Source organism: Neoarius graeffei, chromosome 1 (assembly GCF_027579695.1).
Source record: "Neoarius graeffei isolate fNeoGra1 chromosome 1, fNeoGra1.pri, whole genome shotgun sequence".
In the NCBI taxonomy this organism is placed as follows: domain Eukaryota; kingdom Metazoa; phylum Chordata; class Actinopteri; order Siluriformes; family Ariidae; genus Neoarius; species Neoarius graeffei.
This window is the reverse complement of record NC_083569.1, coordinates 62,992,950-63,005,155: the sequence shown is the minus strand read 5'-3', so window position 1 is coordinate 63,005,155 and position 12,206 is coordinate 62,992,950. Positions and strand designations below refer to the sequence as shown.

The 12,206-nt window shown below is 42.1% G+C and overlaps 1 protein-coding gene across 1 annotated transcript in view; it reads right to left on the bottom strand.

Moving 5' to 3' along the window:
- Window positions 1-2,590: 2,590 nt before the first annotated feature.
- Window positions 2,591-12,206, bottom strand: part of LOC132888240 (calpain-5-like) — a 49,840-nt gene continuing 40,224 nt past the window's right edge. The window contains exons 8-12 of the mRNA XM_060924319.1: window positions 11,762-11,884; window positions 11,267-11,463; window positions 10,951-11,069; window positions 2,912-3,048; window positions 2,591-2,825 (exon numbers count right to left, since the gene is read on the bottom strand). Of these exons, the coding sequence (XP_060780302.1) occupies window positions 2,661-2,825; window positions 2,912-3,048; window positions 10,951-11,069; window positions 11,267-11,463; window positions 11,762-11,884 (741 nt within the window). The 3' untranslated portion in view covers window positions 2,591-2,660. The remainder of the gene's footprint in view (window positions 2,826-2,911; window positions 3,049-10,950; window positions 11,070-11,266; window positions 11,464-11,761; window positions 11,885-12,206) is intronic.

Sequence of the window (12,206 nt, the reverse complement as noted above, 5' to 3'; positions counted from 1 at the left end):
ACTACGGGCGAAAGGCGGGGTACACCCTGGACAAGTCGCCAGGTCATCACAGGGCTGACACATAGACACAGACAACCATTCACACTCACATTCACACCTACGGTCAATTTAGAGTCACCAGTTAACCTAACCTGCATGTCTTTGGACTGTGGGGGAAACCGGAGCACCCGGAGGAAACCCACGCGGACACGGGGAGAACATGCAAACTCCACACAGAAAGGCCCTCGCCGGCCCCGGGGCTCGAACCCAGGACCTTCTTGCTGTGAGGCGACAGCGCTAACCACTACACCACCGTGCCGCCTTAATTTAACACACTTCATATTTAATTCTGTGCTGAGCCAAATTGCAACAAAGTTTCATTCTGTGTACACTTGTTACATACTGAATGACAATAAAGGTTGTCTAAGTCTTTTTTTGGTTCATGTGTTTATCTCATTTGTGCTTATGATAAGTATGCCAAATATGTAACAACCATTTCAAGAGGAACTGGTTCTTTGACTTTCCAAAGTAAACAACATATCTTTATTCAGAGAAAACAGCAAGGCTGCTATCTTTATTGTTAAAAAAAGAAAAGAAGAAAAAAAGAAAAACAAAAAAAGAACCTTTGGTGGACAGTAATTGATAAACTTTTTCAGAGTCCTGGTTACATGAGCATCATCAGCAACAGTGTCCTTATGTGAAGTTTAGATTTTGCTTTTAAAGATCATAGGCAACGGTTTTCAATTTATGCACATTTTAAACTTTATATGTTAAAAAGCCCTCTATAATTTTCTTCTGGTCCCAAGAAGTATTGTTAATAAGTAATAATTAAAATAAGTTAGGCGAATTTCTGTTCGGCTATTTTCATGACCACTCGGCGCGTGACGTCATTTAAGACAAACAAACTGCTTGAGTTGAGTCCACTTCCATTTACTTACATTGCTGTTTGGCTTGAGTGCAGACTTGCATTTGGGAATTTCCAAAGAAAAACTATGCCTTATTATTGTGCAGTGAACCGTACCAACAGGACCGGTTCAGGAAGAAGTTTTTACCTTTTTCCAAGAGAGAAGAGGCAGAGAGAGTGGATTGGCTTTTTCTGAAAGAGAAGAGGCGGAGCAAGTGGGTTGGCTTTTTCCAGAAGAGGCGGAGTGAGTGGGTTGGCTTTTTCCGAAAGAGAGACAAGGCGGAGCGAGTGGGTTGGCTTTTTCCAGAAGAGGCGGAGTGAGTGGGTTGGCTTTTTCTGAAAGAGAGACAAGGCGGAGCGAGTGGGTTGGCTTTTTCCAAAAGAGGAGACGAGGTGGAGCGAGTGGGTTGGCTTTTTCCAAAAGTGGAGAAGAGGCAGAGCGAGTGGGTTGGCTTTTTCCGGAAGAGGAGACGAGGCGGAGAGAGTGGATTGTGTGCGTGAAACAAAATCAAGCAGTCAAAGAAGAAACGGACCAGCAATGCTCAAGCAAAAAGGAGAAGATTGGAGGTAAACATTTTACCTTTGCTTGCAATTGACAAGTCAAGAATCCTGAGGGATCCTGTACAATCATTGTGGAAATGAGACAAAGGGATATTTCCTCGCTTAGAGTCGGCTATAAACAGTTTAATGCCGCGGATGGCAGGCTAATGTGGCCTACCGGCGCACTGTCAAGTAATCGTTACCTATATCCACTAGGGAGGGCGGTTTAATTATTCTTCAAAAGGGCTCTTATTTAGTATTACGACGAAAGTAAGAATTTATCATAACTACCAGGATAAATCATTTGGGCACGAGTCTTGTTGAGGTCCGGGGCCACTGCAATCAGAGTCAGCCGAGTCGCTGTCCGATTCCGAGGCCGCACGGTCAAACCAGTGAGCCACATTCACCGATTGCTTCGCAACGGCCATAGGTTCATACATGTATGGTTTCACCTCTCGATATTTAATTTGGAGAGTTCCTACTTCAAAATCGCTGTCGCTTTCAGACATTTTACACAACCGCTCACGACCAAAGTCCGTACACGTGTGCTCGGTTCGTAAATAAACACAGAACTGCTCCCAGTCTGTTTGCCTTGAATGACGTTACGACGACTGTCCCCTAGCGGTAAAAGTGTGCATAAGTGAGATGTAAATAAACCTTCGGAACTTGCGCAAACCAGTATATTTTAACCATTTTATTCAATTTTAGGGTGCAAATTAGACACCAGGAAGACTGAATTCGCGTTTTGGGTCATTCTTCTAAAAAATAAAGTTGATATTCTACATTCCACCTCTGACCCTTGCCTATGACCTTTAATATCTGACCAGCAGATAACTATGCTAACTTAACTATTACCTTAACTAACTGCTAGTCTAACACACTATAGCAAATGCTCTTTTACTTCCTTTGGACTAATGAGACATTTAAAAGCACCAATGATGAACAAGTTGTGAGGACTGTTGTAATACACGTAGCTTCAATTTTCCCTTTAGCCTAAGGCTGTCTTACAGTCACAACAAAAGACACTGTACACACACATCCATGCTACAGTACTTGCTATATCACTCAACAAAAGCAGCAGGTCTTACGACCAATCAGAAGCAGGCAAGTGCATGAGCAAAACCAGCCTGTAAGGGAAAAACTTACACAAACAAAAGTCTGGTCCCAAGCTGGCTTTTCTAGTCAGTTTTCAGATTTTAGTAATAGCTCAGTTCCACTGTACAAGTCAATGGAAATGTCATAAGTCTGTCAGGCACTGACTGGTGGAAGTCTCTACATAGATGCAGCCACGAGACCGACCACCTTGCATTTCAATCACTCTGGTCCGTCCTCGTTCACTGGCCCCTGTTTGAAGATGAGCTCTTCCCAGGAAGGAGTCAAACAGCAAACCTCTTCCCCATAGCTGCATGTACATAAATATACACATGTTGCTGAAGGTTTCTATATGACTGAGACTTTTGTGCAAATTGTTAAAGTATCACATCTTACCTCTATGCAGATTTTCTTCTTAGGGTTCCTCCTGTAGAAAATGGCTTTAGTGTTAAATTCAGGACTTCCATCTTTTTTAAATACACGTGTCCTTACAGTGTCCTGCTCACACTTAATAACAGCATATACATCTGGAGCTGTGAGAAAGAAAAGTGGGAAGAGACTTTAAAGTAATAGCTCATATAGATGCCTTAAAATTAAATTATGTGAATTTTCAAGAAGTAATTACCTCGCCCAGGACAGTCTCCACCAGGGGGCAAGGTATTGTTTTCGGTCGGGTTTCTTTGTTTGTTTTTTTTTGTTAACGATATTACGGAAAAACGGCTGGATCAATCTTCATGAAACTTTCAGGATAGATGAGCACTGGTCTCAAATAGAACCTCCAACATTTTGAAGGTCATCCGGTCAAGGTCACCAAAAAGGTCTAAATCGTTTTTGTTGTGGCTACTGCCTCATATAGAGGCGCTAGCCACTATGTCATCGTGCTGTAAGAATGTAAGAGTGTAACAGTCCCACACTGCGCATGCGCATACACGTGTTCCAATTAAAATGGCCGGTGAGTGTACAACCCCGATTCCAAAAAAGTTGGGACAAAGTACAAATTGTAAATAAAAACGGAATGCAATGATGTGGAAGTTTCAAAATTCCATATTTTATTCAGAATAGAACATAGATGACATATCAAATGTTTAAACTGAGAAAATGTATCATTTAAAGAGAAAAATTAGGTGATTTTAAATTTCATGACAACAACACATCTCAAAAAAGTTGGGACAAGGCCATGTTTACCACTGTGAGACATCCCCTTTTCTCTTTACAACAGTCTGTAAACATCTGGGGACTGAGGAGACAAGTTGCTCAAGTTTAGGCATAGGAATGTTAACCCATTCTTGTCTAATGTAGGATTCTAGTTGCTCAACTGTCTTAGGTCTTTTTTGTCGTATCTTCCGTTTTATGATGCGCCAAATGTTTTCTATGGGTGAAAGATCTGGACTGCAGGCTGGCCAGTTCAGTACCCGGACCCTTCTTCTACGCAGCCATGATGCTGTAATTGATGCAGTATGTGGTTTGGCATTGTTATGTTGGAAAATTCAAGGTCTTCCCTGAAAGAGACGTCATCTGGATGGGAGCATATGTTGCTCTAGAACCTGGATATACCTTTCAGCATTGATGGTGTCTTTCCAGATGTGTAAGCTGCCCATGCCACACGCACTAATGCAACCGCATACCATCAGAGATGCAGGCTTCTGAACTGAGTGCTGATAACTCGGGTCGTCCTTCTCCTCTTTCGTCCGAATGGCATGGCGTCCCTGATTTCCGTAAAGAACTTCAAATTTTGATTCGTCTGACCACAGAACAGTTTTCCACAGTCCATTTTAAATGAGCCTTGGCCCAGAGAGGACATCTGCGCTTCTGGATCATGTTTAGATACGGCTTCTTCTTTGAACTATAATAATAAATAATAATAAGTTCAATTTATATAGCGCCTTTTACAAACCCAAGGATGCTTTACACAGGATTTACCAAAAAAAAACACTAGGAAGAATAGTGTGAGGTAAAGAGAAAAGTTTTCAAGTTAGCTTTGAAGGAAGAGAGAGTGGAACAGTCACGAAGCGATTGTGGTAACAAGTTCCAAAGTTTAGGAGCAGCAACACTGAATGATCTGCCACCCATAGATGCCAGTTTAAAACGTGGAACAGTCAGAAGTCCACAGACAGAAGATCTGAGGGAGCGGGAGGGACAGTACAAATGAATTAGCTCACAGAGATAGGAAGGGGCGAAACCATGAAGAGCTTTATAGGTTAAAAGCCAGATTTTGTATTTGATCCGAGAGATAACTGGCAACCAATGCAGTTACTGTAAAGCAGGAGTGATGTAAGCAGTGCGCTTGGTGAGTGTGAGGACTCTTGCTGCTGAGTTTTGGATGTACTGCAGGCGATTGAGCAATGTGGCAGGGAGACCATAAAAAGAGAGAATTGCAGTAGTCAAGACGAGAAAAAATAAATGCATTGACCAACATTTTGGCATCAGTTTCCAAGAGAAAAGGGCAGAGACGTGCAATATTGCGGAGGTGAAAGAAAGCATTCTTAGTAATTAGTTTAAGATGGGGTTCAAACGTAAGGGTGGAGTCAAAGATAACTCCAAGGTTTTTTATAACTTGGGAAGGACGAATAGGCGCACCATCAACATCAATAGTAAAACTGGAGAAATTCTGAACCTGTCTTTTGGTACCTACGAATAGAACCTCCGTTTTGCCAGCATTAAGTTTAAGGCAGTTCTTATGCAGCCATTGCTTAAGGTCAGTGATGCAAGTCCTTAGCAGCTGAACAGAGGCTATGGAAGGGGTGATAGTGATGTAGATTTGAATATCATCAGCATAAGTTAAGGCCATGGTTACGAATAATCTGGCCTATAAGAGAAACATATAATATAAAAAGAAGGGAACCAAGGACAGAACCCTGAGGCACACCTTGAGCAACAGTAGCAGTAGATGATTTATGAACACCAATAGAAATAAACTGTTGCCTGTTTGCTAGATATGAATGAAACCAGGATAAAGCTAAGCCAGTAATACCAAAAGACGACAGTCTGGAAATGAGTATCTCATGATGTACGGTGTCAAAGGCAGCTGTGAGGTCCAAGAGAACAAGGACATTGAGATGACCAGCATCAGGTGAGAGCAGGAGGTCATTAACAACTCTTAAGAGAGCAGATTCAGTGCTATGCATATTGCGAAAGCCTGACTGAAAGGGTTCATAGAGATCATTACGAGCAAGGAAAGTATGAAGCTGAGAGGCTACACAGGGGCACAGATACGTTTTTTGAACTGGGGGGGACAAAGCTGCCAGCAAACCAACCCCAACCCTGATATGCCTGTCAAACTTGTTGTGGGTTACCATAGCAACCGAGCTCGCAACCTGTGCAGTCTGCGCAGCTCAACCAACCGAATATCAGTCTTTGTTTTGTTTTATGTGAGTTGTTGCAACTATGTATACACTGCTGTGCACCTCAATAAACCGAATGGTAATTAGTCTTTTGATTTTTCCGTGAGGTTTGCCTTATGCAAAGAAAGACAGCATAGACGTTTTTTCCTCCCTATAAGTGGGGGGGACCGAACGAAGTGAATTTAAATCTGGGTGGGACGAATCCCACCCGTCCCCCCCTCTATCTGCGCCCGTGAGGCTACAACTCTCTCCATTACCTTAGCTAGGAAAAGGAGATTTGAAATGGGTCTGTAATTGGACAGTGAAAGAGAATCTAGACCAGGTTTCTTTAGTATTGGTGTAACTGAAGCAATTTTGAGGGAACAGTGCCTAAAGCAAAACACTGATTAATCAAATGAGCAATATAAGGGGAGATAGCAGATACACAGGATTTAAGAAGTGCAGTGGGTGCAGGGTCCAACAGACATGAGGAGGAGGAGAAGAGTCATAATTTCCGATACTTTAGAAGAATCAACAGGAGAGAAAGCAGAGAGACAGCAGTCAGCTTTATGAGAAAGAGCTACTAGCGGGACAGAAGAATGAATTTCAGAATGAAAGTGTTGGTAAATACTGTCAATTTTATCCTTGAAAAATCAAAAAAAAGCCTGACACTGAGCAGGGGAACTGGGAGTGGTTGAGGAAGGAGGCTGAAGAAGTTTATTTATTGTATTAAACAGAGTTTTGGGTCTATGATTGCCACTCTTAATGATGTTAGCATAGTAGGAGGATCGGGCAGCATTAAGAGCATCCTTATACTTTGCGATGTGTTCAGAGAAGAGTGGAAGATGAATAGTAAGGCCAGTTTTCTTATAAAGGCGCTCTAGCCACCTTCCCTTGGCCTTCATGGCCTTAAGTTCAGAGGTGAACCAAGGAGAGGCACAATTTGCAGAGACCTGTCTAGTTTTAAGCGGAGTGAAAGTGTTAAGTGTGTTAGATATAGTATTATTGTAAATACCAACTGTATCATCAGGAGAGGAAACATCAGCAAATTTACAAAAAGAAGAGAGGAGAGAGGCAGAGAAAGAATGCACATCAATAGAAGAAAGATTACGGAAAGAGACAGTAGAACGCAGAGGAAGTTTAGAAGGTGGCACACTGAGACAACACTCAATCAACTTGTGGTCAGTAAAACCTACATCAGAACCTGATACAGATACAATTTTTGTACCAGCAGAGCAAAGCAAGTCAAGTATATGACCATGATTACATGTGGGAAAGTCAACATGCTGAATTAAACCAAAACATTCAAAGACAGTCAAGAGCTCATCAGTAAGGGAGCAACTAATATCAACATGAATGTTAAAGTCACCCAGAAGAATGACAGCAGTACAAACAGATGAGGCAACAGTTAGCAGTTCATTCAGTTCAGACAGAAAAAGAGATGATGATTTGGGAGGTCGACAGATTAAGATCAGCAACATCGGTGTGGGAGTGGAGGTTTTCAAAGCCAGATATTCACAGGATGTAACATCGTGAAAAACAATCTCTGTTTCAAACCACATCGGAAAACTGCAGCTAGACCTCCACCCTTCCCTGTGAGACGGGGCTTTGATATGTGTGTGTATCCAGCTGGTGAAGACATATTTAAATGTAGATAGTCCTCAGCCTGTTGCCATGTTTCCACCAGCAGAAGTATGTCCAGGGTATTTTGGATAATTAGGTCATTAATGAGTGATGCCTTGTTGGTGATGGAGCGGGAGTTTAAGGCTATGTTTACATTACGTCGAATCAGCGGATCATCAGATTAACGTTCTTAAAACGATTCGCGTTTACACTAAAACCGTTAGCCGTGCACACAGCAACGCCAATACGCGGATACGCTAATCACATGACTTTAGACGGCGCGTAACATGATCCCAGTGCATTTAGGGCATGCGCAAGGCTCACCACTTGCAAGTAGAAGGATGGCAAGCCGCGGAAGGCTCACCACTTGCAAGTAGAAGGATGGCAAGCCTAATACATGGATACGCTCGGCTCCGCAGGCATCCTGCGCTCCAAATCACTCCGCCCTGAACAGCGAGTGCCCTCTGGAGGGTGCGCACTCCGGCCCTGCGCAGCTCACAGAGCGCGCAAGTGAAGTGCACAAGCCATGATTCGGGACTGAGCCGCTGTGTGTGTGATCCCAGCGCATATCACTTACTACTTGCAAGTGGAAGGATGGCAAGCCTAAAGACAATCATAACTACACAATGGGCAGTATTTGCATCAGTATTTGCAGTATTTTCATACTTTTATACTCTTTAATGAAAGGTGATACAAGGCGGAAGTCTGCGCCGTTTTTCAGCAGTCGCGTCACATGACCAACGCCAGCGAATCAGGAAGGTGGATGTCACAGTGACGTTGTCCAATGAGACGCCAGCTAGAGCTCAGCACAGCGTATTCGCGTATTCTGAATGTTTACACAGCACCGGACCAGACACGATCTGGATTGAATACGTGGACGCTGGCGGATTCCCATTTCCCGGCGTTTCCAGGGGGTTTAATGTAAACAGACAGTGCATCTGCGAAGAAAACGAGACAGATACGGTCTAATGTAAACGTAGCCTAAAAGGCCAATCTTCACAGGAAACACAGGTGACAATCCAGAGACAGCAGAACATTGTAGTTTCCCAAGTGAGCAAAGAACACCGTGATTAACTCCATGAGTGTTCTTGTTGACCTTGGCAATCCGATTGTGGAGTCCATATGATGGGTATGGAAGACTCCGAAGCATAATGAGCAGTTGGAGAGGGGTGAATGTACTGAGGGCAGCGCGCGATTCCAATAGAGCAGCACAGATTAAATGCCGCGGAATCCAAGCGGTGCCACACACTAAGGCTTTTTAATTCCTCCGGCAAGTAGGTGTAAAACATGGGTAAAAGCCAGGCCACAAAACCAGTACCTATAGAGTTTTAGCTGGCAACGGCGGATGGCACGGTGAATTGTGTTCACAGATAATGTTCTCTGGAAATATTCCTGAGCCCATTTTGTGATTTCCAATACAGAAGCATGCCTGTATGTGATGCAGTGCCGTCTAAGGGCCCGAAGATCACGGGCACCCAGTATGGTTTTCCGGCCTTGACCCTTGCGCACAGAGATTCTTCCAGATTCTCTGAATCTTTTGATGATATTATGCACTGTAGATGATATGTTCAAACTCTTTGCAATTTTACACTGTCGAACTCCTTTCTGATATTGCTCAACTATTTGTCGGCGCAGAATTAGGGGGATTGGTGATCCTCTTCCCATCTTTACTTCTGAGAGCCGCTGCCACTCCAAGATGCTCTTTTTATACCCAGTCATGTTAATGACCTATTGCCAATTGACCTAATGAGTTGCAATTTGGTCCTCCAGCTGTTCCTTTTTTGTACCTTTAACTTTTCCAGCCTCTTATTGCCCCTGTCCCAACTTTATTGAGATGTGTTGCTGTCATGAAATTTCAAATGAGCCAATATTTGGCATGAAATTTCAAAATGTCTCACTTTCGACATTTGATATGTTGTCTATGTTCTATTGTGAATACAATATCAGTTTTTGAGATTTGTAAATTATTGCATTCTGTTTTTATTTACAATTTGTACTTTGTCCCAACTCTTCTGGAATCGGGGTTATATACAATTCAGTTAACCATTCGAAATAAATGGACTAGAATAAAGAAATTGCTTTCAGACATGTTTATGCTTATTACAGAGGGAAAGTGCGTTCCATTGAGCTCTAGCGCCAGGCCATTTCCAGGAAATAAGAGTTTGGGTCATGGCGACAGTGTGTGTAAGTCAGCCTCGGTTTGGAGGTTTCAGTTTCAAAAACTCAGTGGTAAAAGTAGAATAATATAAAGTACAGACACTTGGTATTTTACGTCTATGATTTTTAAATTGTTCATTTTTGGATTACGCTTCATTTTTATGGCTATCTCAGAGTTTTTATGCTATATTTACTGTATGGGCATGGTATCAGAAAACAATTTTATTTATAAGCAGTAGCCACATATACCCATAGGGTACCTATTTTTTTCATGATATCTTCCTTCATATAATCATAAGTGCTACTGGGCGAGGTTTGCTTTCCCTGGCAACACTTGTTTATTTTGTTTTCAAGGATGAGCCAAGAGATGCAGTTTCAACAGCCAAGGGCATCAGGCACAAGCATTAGGTCTCTGTGAGTCCAAGTACAGAAATGTAGGGGCATGCTGCAAGATTTTGCTATTTTTGTGCCAAATAGAGTATTTTTTTTTTCAGTCATACTGGATTAGAGTTAAAAGATTAGATGTAAAAGCAAATAAGTCTTTAATTTAAGCACCCTTCAAGCAACTTTTAAATGAGAACTGAAGGCAAATTTTTATTATAAAAATTCTATTTATCTCATTATTAAATATAGGAACGCATTTCTGACAGCTATTTTGTCACTGCTATAGCAAGTTATGAGTGTTTGAAATATGCTCTGTAATATATCACTCCATATGTCAAAGCAATGGCCGTAAACGAGATTTGTTGAGACCTGTGCGAGACATCGTAGGATGAAAGTAAAACTTACAGCAGAAATCAAAGTCACCAACATCTGCTAACATTGTCAAAAGATGCGCGTGCCCTCTTTCGACTGCTGATGTAATCAAGCCGGAAGTTGCGTTTATTTTGATAGCAAATCAGGAAAGTTTGAAAAAAGTAGGCAGTAATAGTCATTTAAACTCATTTTTGTGCAATATTTCATTTGGAAAACAGTTTTCAAAATGGTGGCACCGACACCTGGCTGACACGTCACGTTTCGAAGTCTCGCACAAGTCTCATGAAAATAAGTGACGCCTGCCATGGACCAAATGAACTAAATTCAACATGGCTAAAAAACAAATAGGCCGATAAGTATAATATTTAATTGCAATTAGTTGCCAATGTGAGTCACGATATAAGGTTACTAAAACCGAAAATTTAATTGAATAACACGTTAATTAAGAAATAAAGCAAGTTTAAAAATGACTTCAGTTCTCCTTTAAGCATTCAAATTACCATGTACAAATCATGAAGAGAATTATGAAGGTGTTATTTTTATATAAAAATAGTAGTGTGGTGGTGAACTTGTAGCAACCTGGATGTTTGGGCTTGCTGAGTGTGGAGGCTCTGTGAAGGTGCACTGTAACAACAGCACATGGCTGAGGCACACAACACTGCCACAGAGAGTGAGCAGGCAACTCCTCCTTCAGCTCCCTACAGAAAGAGAGAGAAGTGGACTATACAGTACACTCTTACAGCTGTCACATGTATTGGGAGATGGATGAATGGTGATTGGGGGGAGCTATAAATTATGAAGCTTTATAAAATATCAAACTGCTGATAAGTCATGTAATATGCAGATTCATTTCTGATGCACTCATACAGTCTACACATGGCCTGCACCATCTCACGTGAGTTTGACGTGTCTGTGAGAGAAGAGTCGGAGAAGGAAGCGGCCAGTAACCCCGGGCTGGAAAGTGGTGGGTAAGACGGCATAGCGCCCAGGGTCAAGAGTTACACGCAGGGTAATGCTACGCGAGTCCATGTAGATTGAACTGGCTGCCAGTTCAGTAAAACACTGCACCCTACTCACACGGTTCACCTCGACCTGAAAGAGCATAAAAAAGAATTTCAAAGGTAACACTATAGTCACAGTAGCAAGTGAAAAGACGGCCTCCCCACTTATATCCTCTGTAAGCACGTTTAGCGACAGTGACAATGCAGCAGGCCGATTTTATGAATATTACACAAAATGTGACAAAGCAGGGAATTCCTTGGATCTCCTCTTCTAACTGCATTTGGTTCCTATCAACATATTTGCTTATTTGAACCTCACAAATCTGCAGCTACAGTGTATGCCCATTAGTAATAACAGTAGCAGTAACAGATCAGATGCAGATTCTTACCCTCAGCACCTCAAAACCAATTGGAAGATTTTCACCTCCTCCTTCCCTCCGTTTCATCCTTCTGTCCTCTTGCTGCAGGCATATGAGCACCTCATCCCCCTTTCCTCCCAACTCGAACATGAACTGAAGGAGAGAAGATTGTGAAGTGGAAGCAAAAGTGTGACACATACAGCTGTGGTCATAAGTTTACATACTATCACTATGGACATGAACGTCATGACAATATTGGGCTTTCAATGAATTCTTTGAACTGTTCTTTTTCTGAAGAAGAATGCTTGCACAACATACATTTTTGGGGGGTTAGCACCATTTGATTTACACAACATGCCTACCACTTTAAAAGTGCAAACTGTTGTTTTATTGTGAGAGAAACAATAATTAAGGTGAAAAAACAGAAATCTGGAGTGTGCATAGATATTCATCCCCTTTCATATGAAACCCCTAA